The sequence below is a fragment of the Rhodamnia argentea genome, chromosome 2 (genome assembly GCF_020921035.1).
Source record: "Rhodamnia argentea isolate NSW1041297 chromosome 2, ASM2092103v1, whole genome shotgun sequence".
Taxonomy (NCBI): domain Eukaryota; kingdom Viridiplantae; phylum Streptophyta; class Magnoliopsida; order Myrtales; family Myrtaceae; genus Rhodamnia; species Rhodamnia argentea.
Window position 1 is genome coordinate 36227733 of NC_063151.1, and position 23624 is coordinate 36251356.

The window sequence follows — 23624 nt, forward strand, 5'->3', positions numbered from 1 at the left end:
TCTATTTTTGGCCATATTTATGATTAAGAGTTTTATTTTGTTAATGTTTTAGATTTATTCGTATGTTTAAATATGATTGTGGTTAGTGGATTTGTAGTAGCAAATGCTAGTAATTAAATGTGATGATTCACCTCAATTATTTAATGAAGAATATAGATGAAACCTGTATAGACCTTGGAACCGACACTAAGACCTATGACGGGATCGGTCACGGGTTCCAATATATACATGGTAGGTTTCGGGTTACAAAAAACGAGGAATTTGTTCCGCTAGGTAAATTTCAAGTTCTAGGTGAAATCTATATGGAACTTAGAACCGTCCACCCCTAACATCCATGTTGCTAGTGAGATAAAAAGAAGCTTTTTTCTCTTTTTCTTTAACATCATTGAATGTGCTTTTATAAGACAGTGTTAAGGCGATAATTACCAAAAAAATTCTAAGCATATTGCAATTATGCTAATTTAGTTTTAAACCTTTTGTTTTTGCCAATTCAATCATAAACATTTTGTGTTTGTGCCAATTCGATTCATTTGGCTAGTTGTTGTTGACATATCACTTGTCGGTGCTAATGTGAATATTTTAAAATAATAATCTACTATATATCTGAAGTTTTTGTAATTTTTTTTTTCAATTTTTCTTTCCCCCAAACTTAGGGCTGGGATGCCCTCCCCGACCCTAGGAGAGAGTCACGACGGCCTCACTCTCCCAAATTAGGTGAGGTCTTCATCGCTCTCTCTAGCCGACGAGGACTTTGTGGCCATTGCTTGGTCCGGGTGAGTGCTGCAATGCCCTTGCTTGACCATATCTAGGCAACGAGCCACATGTCCTAGCCTAGTGACGGCGAGGGTCGGCCATATCTGTGAGAGGCCATGCGCCCTTGCCTAGTGCCGGCGAGGCCTTTAGTGGAGTTTGGGGGGGGGAGGGTGGGCGGGGGAGAAAAACTAAAACAAAATGTAATTTTTTTTCAAAAGTTATTGAAGTATTATTTAAAAAAATCCACATCAATGCCGAAAGTGTCACGTTAACGCTGGCTAATCAAATGAATTGAATTGTCATAAATGCAAAAAAGTTTATGATTGAGTTGAAAAAAAATTTAGAATTGAATTGACATTATTGAAATATATTTATGACTTTTTTGGTAATTTTCCGGAGTATTGAGTATGTCTAAGTTGCATCGCCAACTAAGCCAGGTGCTTATCTGGAGTGATATATTTGACAAATTGTTCCTTTTTAAGTCGAACATTCCATTTCCAACTTAAAGGCGGATGAAACTGCAGATCCTACGAAGATCGAGAACTTGAGAGAGTTCCTAATTGACCATGAACTTCATCTCTTATCTTGAATCGAACGGATTATTACCGATTCAAGATTGTGCCTACATCTCATATAAGATCGGTGATTGAGATGTACCTATGTAGCACCAACACGACATGTGATATGCGACACGACACGACACGATAAGTAATTTCTCAAAAAATTAAAAATTTCGACACGTTATATATTGAATATATATTTCTCTATATATATATGATAAATTATCATGTATATATAAAAATATTAGCTGTGAGTTGTTTTTTTTTTTTTTTGTTAGAGATTCACGATTAGGTATTTTTTAAGACCGGTTGGGTATGTTAATTTTGAGGTGGCTGGGTATATGACGTAAATATATATTTTTAATAAATTTATATTTTGATACATAATTTATTGAAAATACTTAAATTTGACCTCGTGGGTATCGAAATGACGTATCGGAATGCTGGACTCACATATCGATGGCGTGTCTGAAATGCTGATCATGTGTCAATTACATTCGAATATCACATGGAGGCCTCCCGAGATTGTCAGCGCCGCATACTAAATAGGGATATACACCACTCTACATATCAATGGCATCCGTGGTAGGTGAGAGCTACAGCAAAGAAAAGCAAAGCAAAATTTTGATCTCGTGGCTTGTAACAGTGTGCGACAAATACGGGTTCTGGGCCGCCCAAGACACAGGGAACCTGGAATGGCGGCGGGGAGGTGCTGGAACTCGACCATGTGGTACGCCTGCCGCTGCGCCTCTCCCTCTCCCTCACGTAACTTGGTTGTCCGCCTCAACGTCGGATTCCAAGATATCGCCGGAATCGCCCACAACAAAGTGAGCCTTCTCTCTCATGTCTCATCTCCCTCTCTTTCCTTTTTCTGGTGATTTGATTTTGGGGGGGCTTCCGAGACTTGGTAGGTGCTCATCGCTGCTGGTGTGTCGGCGGCCATCGGCCAGCTGTCCAAGCCATTCACATCGCCCGAGGGAGATGCCAAGCTATTCGATTTCAGGGCCGCCATTCGTTCCGGTGGTTTCCCTTCCACCCACTCCGCCGTGAGTTCCCTTTCCTTTCCCTTCCCTCCTGACTATACCCGTTCCAATAGAATGCCAGACGCCCACTCCCTTTATTCAATCTTAATCGTATTTCCCTCTTATTTGTCTTTCATAGGCAGTTGTGGCTACCGCTACCTCCCTTTCTTTCGAGAGGTAACCCCTTCTTTCTTCCCAGGTTTTCAGAATGTGATGTTTGAATCTTTTCCCGGAAGCACTGCATTTGCCATTCCTATCCCCAACCCTAACTAGAGGCTAGAGCCTTTTGCACCAATTTCCTTTCTCCTTTCCTCTCAACGTTGCTTGGGTATTGACTTTCTGCATAGGTTAGTTGATGTCTCATCTTGGAGGAATGTGTAGCGAGTCTCTTTTCTTCTCAGGCGTTTTTAGCTTTGGTTTCTCGAGCCTCTTCCATCTCCATCTATCTGCCGTTATTGCTACCATGCGCATGTGGGGTGTTCCTTCATTTAATAAGAAGCTCCCAAATTCGTGAGCCATATGTTAAAAGCGTTTGTATAGTGTAACACTTCCACTTCCCAAGAATCCCCGTGCCTCTCTGTGTTACTCCGGAAGCACTGGAGAGAACTAATGGACTCTTCTCCCCTAGTCTTTACGATTCCTCCTAAATTGGTCTCTTATGCATCCGCTCTGAAGGTAACTGTAAAAATGTCATTCCATAATGCTTCCATCTCCTAAAGGGGGCATTGGTTTTCTTTCTTTTAAATGATCTTTTCTCGAGGTTCACATTTCTTTTTCTACCTTACCTTGTGGTAGGGGATTCTCAGATTCAATTTTTGGACTCTCGGTTGTGTATGCTGCACTTGTCATGTATGATTCCCAGGTAATCCTTTTTTTTTCCTTTTTCTTCTTTCACATTATTCTTGCCTTTGTGGGTTCTAATTTCTTCTTATCCTTCCAGACTGATGTTTAAAAGCGTGATACCTGCTCCTTTTATCTTGCCTATTTCTAACACACCTAGCATTTAGCTGTTCTATTTGAAGCAAATACCTCCCTTTTTTTTTTTTTCCCGGTTAACGGTGAAGAGAATACCTCCTTTTGTTAGTTCTCTGAGGATTTGCTATAAGAAGAATTAAGGATGCGTGGCATTTGGTAGCAAACTCTTTATTGGTACTTGGTTCAAGTTTATACTGTTTCTTGGGAGGTGGCTTATTATGCTTTTGTGAAAATTTACCACCTTGTATGTTCTTTCGTCATGTATTACAACCTTACCTTCAGTTTTGGGTCACAAATAAAATAGTCACCTCATTTTCCTTCATTAATGTGATTTATCCCCCCACGGCTGAAAGGTTGAGAGAATTGTCACTGTGTAGTTGTAGCTTCTTTCTGCCCCCACTTTTTGCACCAACTAGAGTTTATTTATCCTCATCTTTTCACTTATTTCATTGGTCTCCGTAAGTGGATTGCCTAGTCTGGTTTGGCTTTCTCCAGCCTTTCCTTCTTTCTAACTCAATTTGGTGGCTCTATCTTCCATCCAAGAAATACATTGCTTGATCATGTGCTCAACGTCTTCCATTGCTAATATGGCCCAACTCCTTCGTCTGTTTAAAAGACCATCCCTCCTAAGAAACTTCGCTACAGTTGATTCTCTCAGTAGCTGAAGATTGATAACTTGATTGGTCTTCATATCAGAAGCCTTAGAAATCAGGGATAAGCACCTCCTCACCTCCTTCGATATCCTAGCAGACAGAGAGGTGATGTTGGATGATCTGATCAGATGCTAGACATGTCTGTACTTACCTGGCTAGAAACAATACCTGTGAACTGTGCCCATAAGAAGTATCTCTGAGCAGTTGCTTGGGACTTGGGCTGAAAAAATGTAGCCAAGGAACTAAAGGATTTTCAAGAAAAGGTTAACATGTCGGACGAAAGCTTCCATACTTGTAGTTGCTTAAGCATCACGCCTAAGAGAGAAATTGCAACATGTAACTCAAGAACCAAAAGTTCAATATTGAAATTGTAATGACTCAATAAATGAGTTATCCGTAGGGAAATGAGTTATCCATAGGGAAGGAATGTATTTAAAAACTCTTCTCAATCCTTTTCCATGTTAAAGTAGGAAAGTCTTAATGAGGAAGCCTAATATCCTAATCCAAATACTATGGCCCCAATCCTCCATCAAGAAGCTTGCCAGTTTTTCACTTAGCAACCCTTACTATAATTACTAGTTGCATTCCCCTCTTTAACACCTAATAAGAGGAATAAAATGGGTGGCCGTGAATTGCATTTATCAAATTTCACTTGATGTAGATTTTAGTATTTTAAGGGTTATGGCATGCCACCCTTTTTTTGAGAATATCACTTGCAATTTTGATGCTGTTCTTAATGATTCTCACCTAGACCTGAGCAGAATTCACTGTGCTATTATACATCCAGACAACAAGCGGATAGGAATACCAGTCATCACATTAGCCTTGTCTATAAATTAGAGATCATATCTGCCCTGTATTTATTAGTTCAGCCATAATGGACATCATAACTTGTTTATCGGAAACAAAAAGAAACTGCCATCATGGGCTGTTAAAAAGGGTGGGCATGAATGGCAACTTGGGCATATATTATTGGTTTATATGTTAGTCTCTTGGACTAAGCCCCTCAAAAGCATGCTGCACACATCATCCTATCTAAAACCAAAGCCAGTGAGTTTGAGAATACTTTTCTGCCAATAAAACAGATTCAATGACAGTGAAGTATTTCCCTCTTGTGGTTGTCTTGGGGTTGAGTTGCCATGAAGTCATATAAGACTATGGAGAGGAATCAGAGGATTAGACTCACAGGATGCTTTAGATTAAGAATATTGAAGGACTTTGGATCCCCGGTAAAATGCTGGAGTTGTCCAACTCTTGTCAAGTGCAGTCTCGTCGCATTTGTATCTGCTGTATGACGTAATGGTTTTGGACCGCAGGATTCCCCAATATGATAGAGGACAACTTGTTCGTGGTCTAAGCCCTTTTTGGGGTCATGAAAATCTGACAATCTATGACTTGGAAGTAAGGGGGTACCTCTGTTATGCTTCACCGGTGACCCACTTGAAAGAATAAAGTAAATATTAGCCGTGCTTCCTCATCAGTCATTTTTCTTGCAACGTTTTTATTTTATATTTTTGGGTAGAATCTGTAATCAGCTGCTTACATTGTAGCAATGTAGCTCGATTATTCTGTGGTTTAGTTGGCTGAGTTGGGGAATCTTCCACCGGATTTTCTCCTGGTGGGCGTGCAGGGGGTAAGAAGAGAAGTGGGGAAACATGCCAGGGTGATGAATGAAACTCTGCTGAAGAAAGCACAGGTGAAATCTCCATGCGCGGAAAGTGACAGAGTGGGAAAGTCATCTTCATCAACCATGAATTTGGATCGAAGCGGCAGGTTTCCAATGGATGGAGCTGAAAGGGGCTCCTTTAACTCAAAAATCACCACTACTCCGTTGATGCTCAGAGCTGACAACATAGAGGAGAAACAACTGCAGTTAGGAGTGGGTGATGATGGGGACAATAAATCTGGTGTCGATGGAGAGAGTGGAATAAGGCTGAAAGAATCGGTTGGGCATACGGAGGTGGAAGTTTTAGCCGGTGCTATATTGGGCTTCGCGGTCAGCATGGCTGTAAATACCTTGATGCAGTAGTTTTTTCTACAGTACCTGCATTTGTTTTTTCTGTCCTTCCTCTATGAATTTGGAATGGAAACGAGATTTTAAGTCACATGATCATGTGAGTTCTTGGCAGCATCTTAAATTCATCATTCTTCTTTAGTGATTGCAAAACAATTGCGGAAGTAATACAATCTACTCATTGGGAAACCGTTTTCTGGTGATGGCAAGGTAGTCTGCGGGCCCGGTAATGATAAGCTGACTTGAAATGCATGGGTTCTGAGGTATGTGTGATCCAGTAGTGCTAGGACATGATCTCTTGGTTTGGGGTTCGCTACCAAGACTCTTTCTTTTTGCTCGTTAGAGGAACTTGAGATGCTAATCCACCGAAAGAGGGGAAAAATAAAAAAGGGGAACTTCCGTAGCCACTACCCTCTTCCTAAAGGCAGGTTTGGGTCGGGCAGGGCCCACTTAAGAGCAGGAGCCATACTGTAGTGGGCCCAAGCAGCCCAGAATGCCATTTGCTAATCCTTTATCGCCATTAAAAAAACCAGGATTGAGTTGGTGACGTGGCGGTGGATGAGGTGATGAGCTGCCACTGCCAGGGTGGGGAGGCACGTGGTTGCAATTTGGGGAGGCTTAGGTGCCGAGGCTTCCACGTGGACAATTGCTCCGGTGCCTCCTCTTCTCTGTTTCTTCCTATTTTAGTTCCGTTGTGGTATGAAAGAAGAAGAGAGAAGGATAACTCTAAGAAGAGAAATGTCAGGAGCGCAGGGGGCAGAGCCCAAGGAGTCGAAGACGGCGACGACGTACGAGTCGGTAGAGGGTGGGGAGAACAGGACGAGGACGGACATGTGCACCTCTCAGGACCAGGGCGCCATTCAGGTGGACCTGCTCGAGGAGAAGGTCTCGGATGCCACCGGCCACGACGGCCCTGTCTTTGGTGCAGCCGCCGCTGGTAAAACCAAGGAGGAGGAGGAGGAGGCGGGGGACAAGCAGAAGATCGACTTGGGCGTCACTGGCACCGGATGACGTTAACAATCACGCAAAACCCTCTTAGCTTTTTGTTGATGTAGCTTCTCTCTCTCTCTACTGTCTTGGTTGCATGTATCTACCGTCAGGTACCTGGATCGATCATTTGTGCTTTCTTTCAATGTAATGGCTTTGAATCAATAAGGTGATTACCTCTTGAATAATCTTAAAGAGGTACACTTAAAGACTTTGTTTAACACTCATCTGACTGTGCCACGTGGCAAAGCGCCATATTAGTAAGTAAGTTCGCAGAGGAATCATACTTGGGTAGTCAAGTCCAGCAAAGCTGGGGGCTCTCAACTTCAAACTCGATCACGACCAACCAAAAAGAAAAATAAAAAGAAAACTTCAAATTCGATCCTTTTAACCTCCCGCCAAGCAAAAACTTAAGCTCAATCCTAAATTCCTCAAACTGCTCAAACTATGCTGAAAGCATGCCCAAAAAGAGGAAGAAAAAAAAAAAAAGTGGGTCAGACTAAATGCTAAATGGGCCTTCTCGCATGTACTCATGTCAACATCACGATAACGTTTTGCCGGGTGACAAGGTTGGAAAATGAAAATGATAGTGGAGTTCAAGAATCACGCCGACTGCAAAATAGTATCGGTGGTCATCTCAAGTATTCATAGTGTGTATGCATGGTTGTATGGTTATCATATCAATATAGGTAATTCATAAAGATAAAACTATGGAAATAGAATGTTTTTAATTTAAAAACTCCAATTGTCGTCAAATAACATCTTACGTCCACTGACGATCTCGACAATTAATGAGGAGAAATTATCTAGAAAGTTTTAAACCTATCGCACTTTTATTAGTTTAGTCCTAAACCTTTTTATATTTTGTCCATTGAGCTCATCCGGCTTATTTTGATCGTATATCCCCAACATGGACATATGCTGTCCTACATGACACGACCGACGTTGGCTTGGATGCCAATTGCCCCACGTGACACGACCAACGCCGACGTCGACAATTCTTAATAATATTTTTGATTGTCTTTATAAGTTTTTTGAATTTTGAATTTTTTTCTATACTTCTTTTCTATGCTAGCAAACCCTCCCCTACGGCCGGCAGGGTTGCGAAGGCCCTTGGCGATGCCATCACAGCCTTGTATGCTGTGGGCAATGCGGCCCTTGCCCAGATTCGGTGAGGGCTTTCACACACTTGTAGCTGGCGAGCCCTTGTTCAAATACGGCGAAAGGCCTTCATGGCCTTTCATAGCTGACGAGGCTACGAAGCCCTCGCCTAGAGTCGGCTGCACGAGGGCACGAAGGCCCTTGCTAGTTTTGGGAAAAGGTCTCCTTGCCCGTGGCATATGAGGCTGTGAAGGCCTCGCCTAGGGCCTTTGTGGCTGCCTAGGGTTGTTGGTCACCTCGCATAAAAACAAAGTACATAAAAAGCAAAGAAAGAAGGAAAATAAAAATAAAAAAATAAAAAATGTTAGAATATTATTAAAAAAGATCGACATCAATGACAATTGTACCACATACGACGATTGCTATCCATGTCGGGGATTTTTGCCCAAAATTGACTGGATGTATTCAATTGATAAAATGTGAAAATGTTTAGGAATTGATTGACAAAATTGAAAAGTTTAGAATTGAATTGGAAAAAGTGTAACAAGTTTATGATTTTTTTGGGATAATTTTTGCCAGTAGAGATTCAATTTCCTATCATGGATTAGTCCCCCTCAAATCCAAAAGAAAACCCTGCAGTTAAATCTTCACTATAAGCATCCCAAAGCAATTTGAAATTAACACAAACAACGAGACAAAACTTCTCCTTTTCTTACCTCCAGACGTGCCCCTTTCATATTCATGTTTTGGATTAGCTTTAGACTTCTTTTGTACCATGCTCCATGGGAGCTCTTATATGTCAAACAAACAATATCTGGATGAATGCATCTTTTAACAGGCGTACGGGAGCACCGACAGTGGATGTAGGGGCCATATTAGTCAACATATGAACTGTCCAAAGGGAAGTGATTAAGATTTCTCTACTATTTTTGCTGAGTTTTGTTTCGGCGAATTTCAAGTTTGGTCAACCGAAATTTTGCAACTATGTCGGTTCTCCGGATCAACGGGGGTTAAACGCTTTAATTCAAATGAAGAGGAGGTACATGCAATGCAATGAAATCCTACAAGTCGGAGGAGCTTTTTAACTTGAAGCCACAAGGTCAAAAGACTTGTGATGACTGACTAACTGGCGTACTTCTCTTCATATTCGACTTTTCCTTTGAAACAATAACCATCGTATAAAGAGTTGGGCCGATTACATATACCAGTTTCGCTAAGGAACACCGATCCTCCATCTATGGACATACTTGTCGATCCTCAGGTAACCATGGATTTCCTCATCAGCAACAGTAACATGCCAGACACTCGACCTCGAACTGAAAACATCACACTCTCGGTAGTTCCAGCAACTCGAGGAACACCACCAATTGTGCAGAATGTTGCTCCTTCTTCTCCATAAAGAAATTTATATAGTCCCATTCCAGATCATCTATCTCCAACTTTTAACACAGACGGTTTACCTTTCAAAGCTTGTAGATCCAACGCAAACTCCATTTTCCATCCAATCGTTCCATGAACTCCACTTGACTGCAGCAAGAGTGTATACACTTGTTATAGAGCTGAATTAGGCACATCAGGATTGAACCGCACCAGCCTGTGCCAGTGGTCAATAGGACCTTCATTTCTGACCAGCTTCCAACCATCAGCTTGAGAACAATGGCCACTGGTTGATCCAGTGGAAAGGAGCCTATGGCCAACTTGAGAGCAAGGCACCAACATCATTGCATAATAAAGCACGAATAGCCACCAAGCCCTCAGACCTAGCAGAAGGCCAAACCTCCGCGCATGGGTGCTGTGTCCTTTGACTTCAACAGCTCAAATACTGTCTTTTCAATATTTTAATGGTTATGCAATAACTATGCAAGGGCCAACAAGGGGATTTCCCATAGCTGAAAGACAAGTCAATCACACACTCCCAATACATGGTAAAAAGTCTTTGTCGAGGTACGCAAAAAGAGCCGTAATGGCGTTCCACGCTCATTTTCCTCGTTCCAACTAATGTACAACCCGAGCTACTTCATTGTCCTTTGGGGCGTGTAGTTGAACCAATAATTAGCTTAGTTCGGTTGGCCCAACCTTGACCGATTTGAGCATCGTCAAATTAGTTACTTGATATACATTATCGACAAGTTCTAATCACTAATTTATTTGAAATTAATTCATTCTAATTTTCAGTTTGATTAGTTTATAATATTAATCATTATTAATTTTCAATTTGACAAGTCTTGTATGGCATTCCTTTCTTCTCCACCAAATGAGGGATTGGGAACTAGAAATGGAATGGGCGTCCCGTCCCGTCCCGTCCCGTCCCATCCCGGGCGATTCCCTTCTACCTAACGTGCCATTGTAGTTTGTGCTCTGTGATAGCTCAAAACCACAACAAAGTCATTATCCAAGGACAATTTTCCTTCAAAGCGTCCTCTCAAGCGGCTCCAAGGAGGTACTTCTACCACACGGAATTAACCAACCCCTCAAGAAAAATAGAAGGTAGCCGATAAGCAGATCATCAAGTCTGTCTTAAGATCCAGGCCGTGAGTGGTCCTGACAAGCAAATTAAATTGCTGAACCCTAGGTAGCTAGCGACCTACTTGGGGAACTTGAACATGTCTGGATCGCAACCCAAATAGTGGAAAGGGAACTTGTGGTGAGATGAGGCTCCGGCATTGGCCACGACTTGCACTTGGGAGGATGGATAGGATTTAGGCAGCGGTTGGCATGGATCAGCCTGCTGCAGGGGGAGGCACTGCTGCTGCTGCTGCTGGTGCTGAGACGTGGCCGCCAGAAGTTTGTCCAAGAAGGACCAATCTCCTCCGCCGCCACTGGAACTGCTGCATGTGGAAGTAGCGGTGAGCCTCAGCATCTCCTGCACATCACCAAAGGAGGAGGAGGCGACCTCTGGGCTCAACAGCTGCGGGAGGTGCATGGAACATTCCATGTTGTAATTGTTGCACAGGAGGGACTGCAGTTGTAGATGATGATGATGATGATGAGGACGATGTTGCTTGGGCTCCACTTGTGATGTTATGCAGAAACCCCCACCACCTCCTGACTTCATGCCCTGACTGATGTGTCCACGGGACTCCTCATGATGATCTTGATGTTCTTGACCCATTTCTGCTTGGAACCCAACTCTTTGGTTCTTTTTCTTGAACACCCTGCACACCACCCAACCATCTTCCTGCAAAGAGATCGTTTTTGAATATTTTCTTGCCACTTTTTTCGAGTCACGCGACAGCAATTCCTCAGTTCTCATCCATTTAATTTCCTTTTGGCATGTAAATACATAAATCTATCTCCACTGGGTAGCTGCTGTACTAATATATGATTGAACTTGTATATTTATGGACAAATACCTGGAGGTCTGGGGCAGATTCTTCTTCAAGCCGATACTCATGCATGATCCAGTCGGTCTTCTGGCCATGAGGAGCACGTCCAATGTAGAAGACCAGGGTCTTCCTCATCCCTATCCTCTTTGAGTTGCTCAGGTGGATGGCCTTGTCCCTCCCTGTTGCCTTCCAAAATCCAGCTGCTGTTGCCCGATTTGTCCGTGTTCCCGTCGGATATTTCTTGTCCTTGTGGCTGAAGAAGTACCACTCGTTTTGAGGACCCGTTCCAATCTTGCACTTGTCTGCAATTGTTTACAACATGCAGCCCTCATCAGATACATCGCTAAATATATGTCGGTGCCAGTAATTAAATTTTGACTTGTACCACATCCATTCGGATGTATATTTCTCCCAAAGGCAAGGAGATATAATGCCACAACTGCACATATTAATAAGATCTGGTCCAGATTAAATTAACATCAATGCCAAAAATACGGAAACTTATACAAACTCTATTTACAAAGTGGATAAAGCACACTAGTTTGTGTATCTCCGCCATTGCTCTGCAGTTTTATTCCACGGTCCTCTCTTTCTTTGGTGCAATACAGGTCTTCCATGCAGTCAAGCCAAAGCATGCGTCAAAAAGTAGGGTTTTGGGAGTTACATAACTGGAACTTTTCTATACATGGATGGAGCAGATAGAACACCTTTCAAGAGTATCAATACTGTTAAAAATGACCTATGAATAGGAAGAATCCTAGAACAAAATGAGAGGTAGCTAACCAACTTCTAATGCAGGTTCAATTCATTCTCTCTTTTTCTGGAAACTAATAACATGGATCTCATTATGTTCCAAAGTGAGATTTATGTACTCTGCGGAAAGAAAAATCTCTATGGACCCTTATCTTTGATTCAAGTTGATGTGTTAGCATATACAGTCAGTTTTCTCATACCTTGGTCTATTAAAGCATGGAATGAAAAGTGCGAGGCACGGGGTATTAAATAGAAGGAACTTATGAAGCAAGTGGGCATAACGACCTTTAAGATCCCAAGGTTCGAGCTTGTTGAGATCAATCTCTCTAATAACATCTAGATCGATAGCTTCATAAGACACCTTCTTCCTCAGATAGTAATAGAGAAGCTCCTCATCTGTGGGATGAAATCGGAATCCGGGTGGAACCGACGGTTGTCCATTGCTTGCCATCATCTTCTTCTACTTCCTTATGGGGGGGAAACGAAAAAAACAGAGAAAAATCATGCAGGTTTTATTAGCTGAGTCTACAAGCAACTTAAGAAAAGGTAGGGGGGCTGGATCCATATGACAACTGCTCTTCGTAGTCATAATATATATTTCATGCACAGAATCAAACCCTAGTATGTGTAACATGTAATAGACTACAAGCTCCAAAGAGACCTAAGAAAACTCAAGAGAGTGGATAAGAATAAAACCAAACAAAAAGAAAGAAATAAAGTGGTGTATTTGGCAAACAACAAGGACTTCGAAAACGAAGAGATGGTTTAGTAATATCTTCAAGGTCAGAAGAGGACCGCTAACGTTGTAAGTCCTCCGCAGCAACCCTAGATGGACGCACACACTCCTCCGAAAAACAATGCATCTTATATGATATTTGGTCAGAAGGGGAAGGAGAAATTCAGAAGAAATATAGATGATGTCTTAAAACCCTAGGAAGAAAAGGATGGATACTTGTGACGCTAGTCAACCATGGTAAATTTCTCGTGGGAATAGCTCAAGTAGTTAAACTAAGCACGCGCTTTACATGTGATCTACACTGCTCATCATGGAGTGGAGAAGAGAGGATGCTGCTCTAGAAGATAGCTGAAATGAGCATGTGCAAAACATCTAATGAATTCAAACTCTATTGCATGACCTTCGATCCAAACAGAGAGGGGGAAAAAAAGAGTGAACTGATCAGCTTCACTATTGCAGGGCATGCCCCACATATGAAGAAGACAGACAAAATAATGAAAGATGAACTAACTGATGAACCCTAGAACTGGAAGTATGCAGTTGGACGTAGCCTTAGCGACCTTTTCGACAGCAATGAACAAATATTAAGGAACATATCGACGAATTGAAAGAGAGAATAGGTGAAAGCAGAAGAAAAAGAGCAGACCTCTGATGTCAATGGCTCTGTTTCCTTTTCGTTCTTTTTGCGGAATGACAAGAAGTGAACTTTTGAAGAGGGGCCAAACTTTTTATCCGGAAGAGATGAGGGGAGAGAAGCCGCTGATGAAGAAGAGACGTGAAGGGGTGGGGCTAGAGAGAGAGAGAGAGAGAGAGAGGTCATTATTAAACAAATTACATAGAGGGACTTTCAAACAAAGAAGCAAGGGAATTTCAAAGAAAAAGAGAGATGACGATCAGGATAGTCTCCGCCTTTTCCAATAAACAATCCAATATTCTGCAGTAGGGATGCGGCTTGACCAGCCTCATTTTTGTCACGAGAGCTTGTATTACTATTGGACTAAAAAGCAAAAATGAGGCGATGGGTGTCCGTTGAACGGGAAACCTTGCCCCGGCTATCGCCTCATTACAATGAAGAAATTCTGCGCTGCTGTCATTTACCCATCTCCACATTTTTGTCTGATAATCTTAGCTCACATTATGGACAGCTAGCAATCTTCTGCTCATTTTTATAAGGGCATTCCACAATTCGTCCCAACCGTTACGTGGATAATCCTGCTACTTATCTTAGTATTCTTTTTTTTTTCCGGCCTTACCTTTTGAAAATGATGATATACAATTTATCCTTTTTAATAAAATATGCATCCATCAATTGTTCTTTTCTCCGATTGCAACCCGTTTTACGTTACTACACCTTTCAACATCGCCCCGTTGGTATTGAAATTCTTCGAAAGTAGAGTGTCCTAATAACTTGAGTAGATCAAAGCAGGTCAATTGATTATTCACACAGGGAATTAGATAGAGAGGCAAATATTTTGAATAATCAATATTCAAGAACTTGGGAGACTATTGTCTAGGTTTTGAGTGTGTATGTACATAGTTTATAAGATCATGCGAACAAAGTCGATCCTTGGATCCCGTCCGGAAGGGAATGGAAGAAGAATAGAAAGGGACTAATCTGCATGTCCAGCATTAATTAACAGCTGGTCGTCGAATGAATAAAAGAAAAGAAAGAAAGGGATTCAATGTCAAGCTTAAATGGGACCTCAAATTCAGTGCAAATTGAGGAGAAAGAGAACTAGTTGTGGGTGGGAGATGGAGATGGGCACGTGAGGAAGCAAATCCCCTGAAAGTCCGTGGAATATACACGTGCTGATCCAACACAGACCACACAAACCGATGTCTCGGTTGGATTAAAATTTAATTTAGTTTTGTTGATGTTGTTGGGATTGGCCTCATTCACTACCAGTACCACTACCACCAAAGGGATTCCCACGCTACCTCCCCCCTCTCTCTACATGGTTCCCGGTCAATTACGGAGACCGCCCCAGAATAATCGCTGAACATTTTGCCATTATTGATTAGTCAAGCCTCGCAACTTCATCACAATCGCCAGTCCACAACTCTCTTAAACCTGCGTGACCGTGTGCCGTTGCCTTTACGAACACTGCATTACGCCATTAATAGTTGTAGCAATTGAGTTGTCCATGGGAATCCTATGGCCATCTCCCCACATTTCACTTGCAAAAGCTTGGAATCTTAGGTGGTCGTACTGCTTCCCCTCTTGTAATCCCAAAAATACAGGCCTGTTACTTTTAATTGTTTCATTGGAACCCCCGTGAAAAGATGGATAACTTAACTATTAGTACTAAGCATGGCAGTTGAGAGGTAAAGTGCTCGCCTCTCTCTCCCAAGATCATTATCCATGTCGTGAGCAAATCTTTGCATGACTCATGCGCTCTACCAATTATCAAGAGTTTTTGCACCCTTTGAAGCCCATTTCCTTCGTAGCCATTGCTCTATCTAAACATTTACTGAAACTTATGGCATTTCACATACTTTTTTTTCCCCCTTTTTAAAGTTATTGACATCCAAAAATGACCAGCTTTTAGTTATTATCGGCAAGTATAAGACTTAGGGCCTGTTTGATAACGATTATGATTTTTTGATTCTGTTCCCGAAATAAAAAAAGATGAGAAACCTGTTTGATAACATAAATGATTATGCTTCTCAAATTCTTTGACTATGTTCCTGGACATAAATTTAGAGCAAAAACAAGAATAAAAAAAATTAATTTTTGTTTGAGAATCACTTTTAAGAAACAATGGGAGAATTGCCAAAAAAGTCATAAACCTATTGCAATTGTTCCAATTGAGTCTAAAACCTTTTGTAAATGTGTCAATTCAGTATATTTGGTCGGTCGGTGCCGACGTAGCGCTCACATGGCAAATTTTTAATAATACTTTAATATTTTTTAAAATTATTTTTTAACATTTTTTCCATCTTGTGCCAATTTAGTCCGTTTGGCTAGTTGATGCGGACATGGTTCCGTCGGTCTTGACATGACAAATTTTTAATAAAATTTTTTATTGTTAATTTTTTAGTAATTTTTTTGTCTTTTTTTTTTGTTTGGGCCGACAAAGGGCTGGCGACCTCCGCCGACCCAAACCCAAAAAAGAAAAGGAAAAAAATATAAAAAATTAAAAATTAAATTATTATTAAAAATTTGCTACGTCGAAGCTAGCCAATCAAATGAACTGAATTGACACAATTGCAAAATGTTTAGTATTCTATTGCAAAAAAAAAAAAAAAAGGTTTAGGGTGAATTGACAAAATTGCAATAGATTTGGGACTTTTTTGGTAATTTTCCCAAGAAACAAGACCAAAATTTAAATGCAAATTTTTTATTGAGCTTATGTTCTTTTTTTAAGGATTTTGTATATGTCTTCATGCTCCACGAAATAAATAATTATGGATTATGCATGATCCGTATTCATTTTATTAGTGATGCTATACAGGTTGACTTTATAGTGACAAGACATAATTTACATGAAAAATTGGGTAGAGAAATTGTTCCCGAGAATAGAAACTTTATGCAGTTTCCAAAAATTTCTGTTTCGGGAAGCACAAATTTTATGCAGTTACTAAATGCATTCTGATTTTCTAAAACATGTCCAGAGAACAGAATAAAAAAAATGAATTCTCAACAACATTGTTTTTTTTTTTTTAATTAGAATCATTCCCAAACGCACCCTTAGTCAATAAGAGAAGGATTCAATCAATAATGGACATACTACTTGATAACTTGAAGGGAGTCGGTAACTCGCTAGTGAAGTCATCGACAACATAACGTGAAATTATTGACTAGAGTCTTGAAATTTCTCATAAAGTCATTTGTACTTACGGTATGCAACACACATGAAGATGACCACCGTTATGAAGACAAATGTTGGTTGGTTATCTTATATCCGTTCATAAAGTAACTTCGGGTAACCACCGAAAGGAAGTTATTTGCTCTTTCAAAATGTAGTAACCTCCATGTGTAACCTTTGTTTGTAAGGGTTATAAATACCCAAGTGTACTCTTTGTAATCCCCTTCTTCAATCAATGACAAAACTCAACATTCTTTACTTTTGGCAATATATGTTTTCCTCAACTTTGTATTCTCGTACCTTTCAATTCAAGTACTTTGGTCATAGGTTTAGAGACTTTGTCGTCGATTTAATTTCTGACAAAGTATATATATTCCCTGTGAGTCATTGAGACTCATGTTTGGAATCACCACCGAATCCTTCTCTTCGCAATAAAAATCGAAGAATCAATTTTGATGAAAGGTATTTTGTCAAACGAGATCATTTTCAACGAAACATATTTTTGGCACGCCTAGTGAGACTACTTGTCATTCGATTTGAGGAGTTACCGATGGCACGAATGAGGAGTGAAGAACCCCATAATGCTACTGGTAAGGGTGATCGGTTCCAAGGTGGGCAGGTTTTAAGCTTAAAACCTAGAACCTACCCTGTTTTACTGGAACCGGTTTTAGAACCTACTCTATTTTTTTTTTTGTCCGATTTTAGGGTCTACCCGAGAACATATGTTTTTTTTTAATTTCGTTTTTTACATCAAAATAATACGAGCAATAAAACGGCTCAAAGTAAAAGATGATTGATAAAATCCTCTATCCTCCAAACACGTGGTCACTTACAACTATAAATGATGAAAAGTTCAAACACGTAGGCATGTATAATTATAAACAATAAAAATTTCAACCACATAACATAAAATATTTATTATAGAACTCTGTTCCCCATTCATCAAAATAAATATTTAATCAATTCTACATTCATCCATAAAAATTTTACTCCAAAGAACAGATAGAGAGGCGACAAAGAATGGAGATGTAATAGATGAAGCGAGGCATAGTTAGATTCAACTTAGAGAAATTATGTTATTCTTAGTGTAGCTAAGAACCGGTACAAAAATCGATCGGGTTCTCGAGTGGGTCTGCACTTGGAACCGGAATTGAATCTGTTCAAATCGGTTCCAAAAATTTGGAACTAGGAACCAGACCTGTTTACATCGAAAGTGGAAACTAGACAAGTTGTTTGAGCGGTCCGGTTCAAATCCCGGTTCTATCCGGTCAAATTGCACACCCCTAAAGCTGATGTTGAAGTTTACTCTCCACACCATGCTAACGAATGACTGGATCATTCAGTCTTCTTCCACTATTCCATTGGGGGATGGTGATCAGCGAGTAACTTTGTCAGATCCTCCGTGTGACCTTATCGAAGCCCAGAGGAGGGAGTTGACACCAGATCATGTTATGGTGGTCACCATGTGTAGGTTGTTCAAAGAACACCGAAAAGATATGGTTTATCGCGTGATGAATCACGTTACGGAAGTACTTAAGCCTTTGATGACCGACATGATGAACGAATGGCTTTCGAGGCCTAGATTGCCAACTCAATCGATCCTCATGAATGGAGGTCAGGCGATAATGGGGTATGTTCTCCCGCCTTATTCATCTCAATTGAATAATCCTATTACTTTGGGCCAAAATATGCCGCAATCGCTAGTGAAACATTACAGAGGTTTGAAGTTGTCGATGGTCAAAACCAGGTTGTTTTTAACTCGAGTGCTCAGGATGATAGTACCAATCCTGGGAATCAGAATTAGAATAACCCAATCGGGAATAATAGCGCAACGACAAATTAAAATGTGCCAATGCCTGCTGATGAGAATCCAAGGCCGGTATTGTTAGTAGTTTGTACAAACAAACTAAGGGGTACCTTGTGCCTCACCAAAAAGATGTGAGTGTGCATGTAGACTAGATTTGGCACTAACAAATAATTTCATTGTGTCATATTGCAGCAGTGCAATTGTTCACAAAGGCTTTTACAACCTCTGAAGAGATATGTTCCAATTGTGAAAGGTCATATCTGTTCGGACCTAACTCTTTAACCTTCGAAAGATTGTGTCTATTCAAAGATTTTTTTATAAATTCCTGAATATTTCTCATTTATCTGAGAACTTCAATTTTCAGAACTTTCAATTCACTTTTTTTCATAAAGCAATATAGCTATCTTTTCTGATTGTTTCAATTGAGAGATCTTGGAGAAATATTAGAATTGCTATATGTTATTCTCATCGAGATTTTGTTGTATCTTGGAGGATATTTGCCAGAAATCATTAGCAACGTTTTGGGGCAAATAAACCTTTAAAGAGAGTGTTATCACGCGAAAGTCTGATTCCGTTGGTCATCCCATTCGATAATATTTTTACAACAATTTTAAGAATTTATTTCCACAATAATGGAGTTAGAATCAATCAAATTCATGAATCGAGATACGGTGAGACTGGACCGTTCTAGATGACAACAATTTCGCTCGTTGGAGGTGTTGGCGGAAAGATAGGATTGAAGCAACTTATTATTATTTATTTCAATCCTTAATCCTCGTTGCTTCTCATTATGTCCGATGGATATTTTAGTCCCAAGAAGACTTATGATATTTGTAAAGACATTTGTGGCCAGGCCAATCGTGCAGCTTTGGAATTTGCGGCATGTACTTAACGTGTCTAAGGAAACTCTTTGCAAAGTCTATGGATGGCGAATCCGTGAGTTCCCGATGTGGGTCTATGATCCCGTTTTGTTCAATAACGACGTGGACATTGTGACGATTCAGTGGAAGGATTTGTATCATTACATATCAGGGTTTGTACTGCTTGAGAAAAACTCGACATTTACTGGACTACTGATGTAGAACAGTTGGCACAGAAGTTCCTAGAAAAATTCGATTACCAGAAGTTAGGGCGGTTCCGCCGCCATAAATAGACCCTTGAAATACGTATCGCACCATTTATGGAGCTGCAATCTTTTCATCCCCAAAATCACGCATTTCCTTGATTTTCGGATAACTGAAGCATTTTTATTTATTTGCTTTTCGTTTTAATTTGATTCTCATTATGGCATTTTATGACATTTTTATTTCCATAAGGGAGTCCTTCTTGTATAAAGGACGTCCACCCTATGTAATGTTCACAATTCATTTTCTCAAATATCAACCAATCATTTTGGGAAAGCTTTCCAGATACTACTTCCCTGCGTCATTTGGTATTAGAGTGGGTTCTCCTTACGGCGATGACTAATAACTTGAATAGAAATGCCTCCGTAGTTGAGAGCTGTGCCAATGAGCCCATTACACGAGAGGAGTTTACCCAGTTTGTTGAGGAAACTCAACGAATCCTGCAAGATAACCAACGGACGATGCAAGATTTGTTTGCCTTAATCCAACGGTTGTCTGCAAACCCTAACCCCGACGTTCTTCCGGCTGAACGTGCTCCGAGCGCTTGCGTCCCAGAAGTAGCTGTGGAACGTAGGGTGAACCCCCAGCACAGGCGTCAAGCCTTTGCTGAGGATTCCGAAGAAGATGAAATTGAATTTCTGGATCCGGTCCTTAGGGGCTACTAGAATAGAGGCTATCGAAGGGATCCAGAACAATACCAATTGAAGGTCGACCTCCCAATTTTCTATGGCAATCTCAACATCGAAGACTTCCTTGATTGGCTTTGGGAAGTCAAGAAATTCTTCGATGCCATGGATATTGAAGAGGAACGTCAAGTCAAATTGGTGGCTTACAAGCTGAAGGCTGGTGCCTTGGCGTGGTGGGAGCAAACATAACTATCCCGTTGTCATCAAGGCAAGGCTCCCATCCAAACCTAGAATCGGATGAAGCATATGCTCAAGGTACGGTTCCTTTCACCTAACTATGAATAAGTCATGTTCTAATAATTTCAAGACTGCAAACAGTTGGATCGGATGGTTCAAGTCTACACAAAGGAATTACTCCCACTTTCGGCCCGCAATAATCTTGCTGAATCGGAAGCGCAACAAGCTGCCATGTATATTTATGGCCTACGCTTAAACATCAAAGGTCGTGTTTTGCTGCATCGTCTATATTATGTAGAAGATGCACAAGAGCTGGTCAGAAAAATGGAGTTACAATTGGAATGAACCAACTTCTCAAATCGAGCGAGCAATTATATTCCTTGAGGGACATTCAGACGAGGAAAACCTTATGATGCTGCTGAGTCATCTAATCGGCAATCCAACACTATGAACCAAAATTTGGGGAATACTATTGGGGCGCCCAAGCCTCCCGAGCCTCCTACCTCAAAAGCTCGTGATATTGCTCAAAATCCCTACGTGAAGCCCTACCTAGGGAATGCTTTAAGTGCAACAAACCCGGACACCTCTCAAGTGATTGTCTACGGGGGAAGGTGGTGAACCTGGACGAGCATGAAGGTGAACTTTACAAGAATGACTAGGAGGATGAAGAAGAAGCGGCCGATGAAGAAGGAGAATATGTTAACTGCGTGGTCGGATGGCTGCTATTGGCCCCACGAAAGGATGACTCACAGCAGAATAACCTCTTCCGCACCCGTTGCACTATCAATGGAAAGGTTTGCGATGTCATCATTGATAGTGGCAGCTGTGAGAACACCATATCCAAAGCACATGTCAACCACCTCCAATCGAAGACAGAAGCTCATCCCCCTCCTTATACGATTGGTTAGATCCGTAAGGGGCCCGAACTTAAGGTAACTTAGATTTGTCGTTTGCATATTTCTATGGGAAAATCATATGAGGATACAATAATTTGTGATGTTGTTGAGATGGATGCGTGCCACGTCTTGCTGGGACGACAATGGCAATAAGATGTCGATGTTACTCATCGAGCGCGTGAGAATGTTTACTCCTTTCCGTGGGAGAAGACTAAAATCACTTTTCGATTTTTAAATGAAGTTGCCCGTGTTTCGCAAACTACTCAAAAGAATAATGAAACTGGCGTTCTCCTTAATGTTTGCAAAAGGAATGGCACTTACCTGATTGTAGATAGTGGATCCACGTAGGAAGCCATCACAATTCTAGAAGCCCTCCAACCATTGTTGAAGGCCTTCTCTAACATTATTCTTGAGGACTTACCCGATGGATTGCCACCGATGCGAGATATCTAGCACCAAATTAATTTTCTACCCGGTGCTAGTCTTCCAAACCTACCTCATTATCGTATGACCTTACCCCATTCTAAGATTTTCACCAGTTCAAATTGCTCCTAAGAAGCTTCACATGAAAAAATGGCAACCTTTTTAGAGGTGTTAGAGTTTAGCTTCCAAATAGCCATGGAAATGAATTATTGGCTAAGTAAGTGAAGGCCTAGCCCCATTTCGCTTCTTAACCTATGTCTGGGGTTGGGAAAGCTGCTTCACTTCCCCGAAGGTTTTATATGAGAGAGCATGAGCCCCCGTGCCGTTCCCGTCCTCGTTACACGGAAGAAGGCCGGGAGCATGCGAATGTATGCAAACAATCGAGCAATTAATAAAATTACTGTGAGGTATCAATTTCCCATCCATCATTTGGATGATATGCTTGATAAGTTGGTAGGATCAAAGGCCTTTTCGAAGATTGATTTGCGGAGTGGATACCATCAAATTCGCATGAAGCCCGGAGATGAATAGAAGACGGCGTTCAAAACAAGTGAAGGACTCTACGAATGGTTGGTCATGTCCTTTGGGCTTACCAATGCTCCCAACACTTTTATGCACTTGATGACACAAGTCCTCAAACCTTTCTTAGAAGAGTTTGTGGTGGTGTACTTCAATGACATCTTTGTCAATAGCCCAGATGAACAACAACATGTGGACCACCTATGGGATGTTTTGTAGATCCTCCAGCCTAGTCAACTCTACATCAATTTGCCCAAATGCAACTTTATGATCAACCAACTACTCTTTCTAGGGTATGTAGTTGGTGTTGATGGCCTTCGAGTCAATAAGGCAAAGGTTGCTGCTATTTAAGAGTAGCTAACACCCAAGACTGTTGGGGAAGTGTGTAGCTTTCATGGCCTAGCAACATTTTACCACTGGTTCATCCCTAATTTTAGTACCATCTTAGCCCCTATTACAAAGTGCTTAAAGAAGGGGCAATTCAACTGGGGTGATGCGACAGAGGCGAGCTTTGCCCTAATCAAGGAGAATTTATCTATTGTTCTAGTTGTTGTCTTGCTAAACTTTGACAAAGTATTCGAACTAGATTGTGACGCTTCTAGAGTAAGAATTGGCGCAATGCTCTCCCAAGAGGGCAAACCAATTGCTTATTTTAGTGAAAAACTGAATGAAGTTTGATGTCGATGGTCTACTTACGAACATGAATCCTTTGTTGTAGTACGAGCTATTAAACATTACCAGTCTTATCTATACCATCATGAGTTTGTACTCAACACGAATCACTAAGCGCTCAAGTACATCAAAAGCTAGAAGTATTTGAACAGAATGCCTGAGCGTTGGGTTTCTTTTTTGGAACAATTCAATTTTGTGCTTCTTTATAAAGTAGGCTATCTTAATAAAGTTGCCGATGCTTTAAGCCGCCGAGCTGCGTTACTTGTTACTATGCACAATGAAGTGGTGGCTTTAACTCTTTGTGCGACCTCTATCTTGAGGATGAGGACTTTCAAGACACCTAGGAAGTGTCAAGCTGCTAGTTCCGATGGTGACATGATTATCCAAAACAATTTCTTATTTTATGACAACAAGTTGTATATTCTGCATAGTTCCCTTCGAGAGAAACCGATTCGGGAACTACATGGTGTGTGCTTTGGAGGCTATTTGGGGGTGCGATAAATCCGTTGCCTTGGTGGAGGAACAGTTTTATAGGCTACAATTGAAGCGAGAGTTGGCTGTTTAGTTCAGAAGTGTCTTATCCGCCTTACTATAAAGGGACATTCCCAAAATACATGCCTCTACCCACCAC

At 41.0% G+C, this 23624-nt stretch overlaps 3 protein-coding genes across 3 annotated transcripts; 2 read left to right on the forward strand and 1 right to left on the reverse strand.

Moving 5' to 3' along the window:
- The first annotated feature begins 1995 nt into the window (after window positions 1-1995).
- On the forward strand, window positions 1996-6167 carry LOC115739422. Its single transcript, XM_030672513.2, has 5 exons — window positions 1996-2140; window positions 2225-2359; window positions 2475-2512; window positions 3131-3197; window positions 5594-6167. Exons 1-5 carry the CDS (start codon window positions 2009-2011, stop codon window positions 5990-5992), a joined length of 771 nt encoding a protein of 256 aa, XP_030528373.1. The 5' UTR covers window positions 1996-2008; the 3' UTR covers window positions 5993-6167.
- A 500-nt stretch (window positions 6168-6667) lies between these two features.
- On the forward strand, window positions 6668-7129 carry LOC115738108. Its single transcript, XM_030670628.2, has one exon. It carries the CDS (start codon window positions 6677-6679, stop codon window positions 6986-6988), a length of 312 nt encoding a protein of 103 aa, XP_030526488.2. The 5' UTR covers window positions 6668-6676; the 3' UTR covers window positions 6989-7129.
- Window positions 7130-10453: 3324 nt separating this feature from the next.
- On the reverse strand, window positions 10454-13650 carry LOC115735972 (NAC domain-containing protein 76). Its single transcript, XM_030667462.2, has 4 exons — window positions 13527-13650; window positions 12430-12611; window positions 11419-11693; window positions 10454-11243 (listed from the first exon to the last, which is right to left on the reverse strand). The coding sequence occupies exons 2-4, from the start codon at window positions 12596-12598 to the stop codon at window positions 10650-10652; spliced, it is 1038 nt and encodes a 345-aa protein (XP_030523322.1). The 5' UTR covers window positions 12599-12611; window positions 13527-13650; the 3' UTR covers window positions 10454-10649.
- Between the last annotated feature and the right edge of the window lie 9974 nt (window positions 13651-23624).

Excerpts from the sequence above, each read along its gene's own strand:
- LOC115738108 (XM_030670628.2), top strand. The coding sequence starts at position 6,677 with ATGAAAGAAGAAGAGAGAAGGATAACTCTAAGAAGAGAAATGTCAGGA.
- LOC115735972 (XM_030667462.2), bottom strand. The coding sequence starts at position 12,598 with ATGATGGCAAGCAATGGACAACCGTCGGTTCCACCCGGATTCCGATTT. Across the intron at positions 11,694-12,429 it reads CGAACCTTGGGATCTTAAAG|ACAAGTGCAAGATTGGAACG; the intron begins GTCGTTATGCCC and ends AAACAATTGCAG. Across the intron at positions 11,244-11,418 it reads AATCTGCCCCAGACCTCCAG|GAAGATGGTTGGGTGGTGTG; the intron begins GTATTTGTCCAT and ends ATCTCTTTGCAG.
- LOC115739422 (XM_030672513.2), top strand. The coding sequence starts at position 2,009 with ATGGCGGCGGGGAGGTGCTGGAACTCGACCATGTGGTACGCCTGCCGC. Across the intron at positions 2,360-2,474 it reads TCCCTTCCACCCACTCCGCC|GCAGTTGTGGCTACCGCTAC; the intron begins GTGAGTTCCCTT and ends TGTCTTTCATAG. Across the intron at positions 3,198-5,593 it reads TTGTCATGTATGATTCCCAG|GGGGTAAGAAGAGAAGTGGG; the intron begins GTAATCCTTTTT and ends GTGGGCGTGCAG.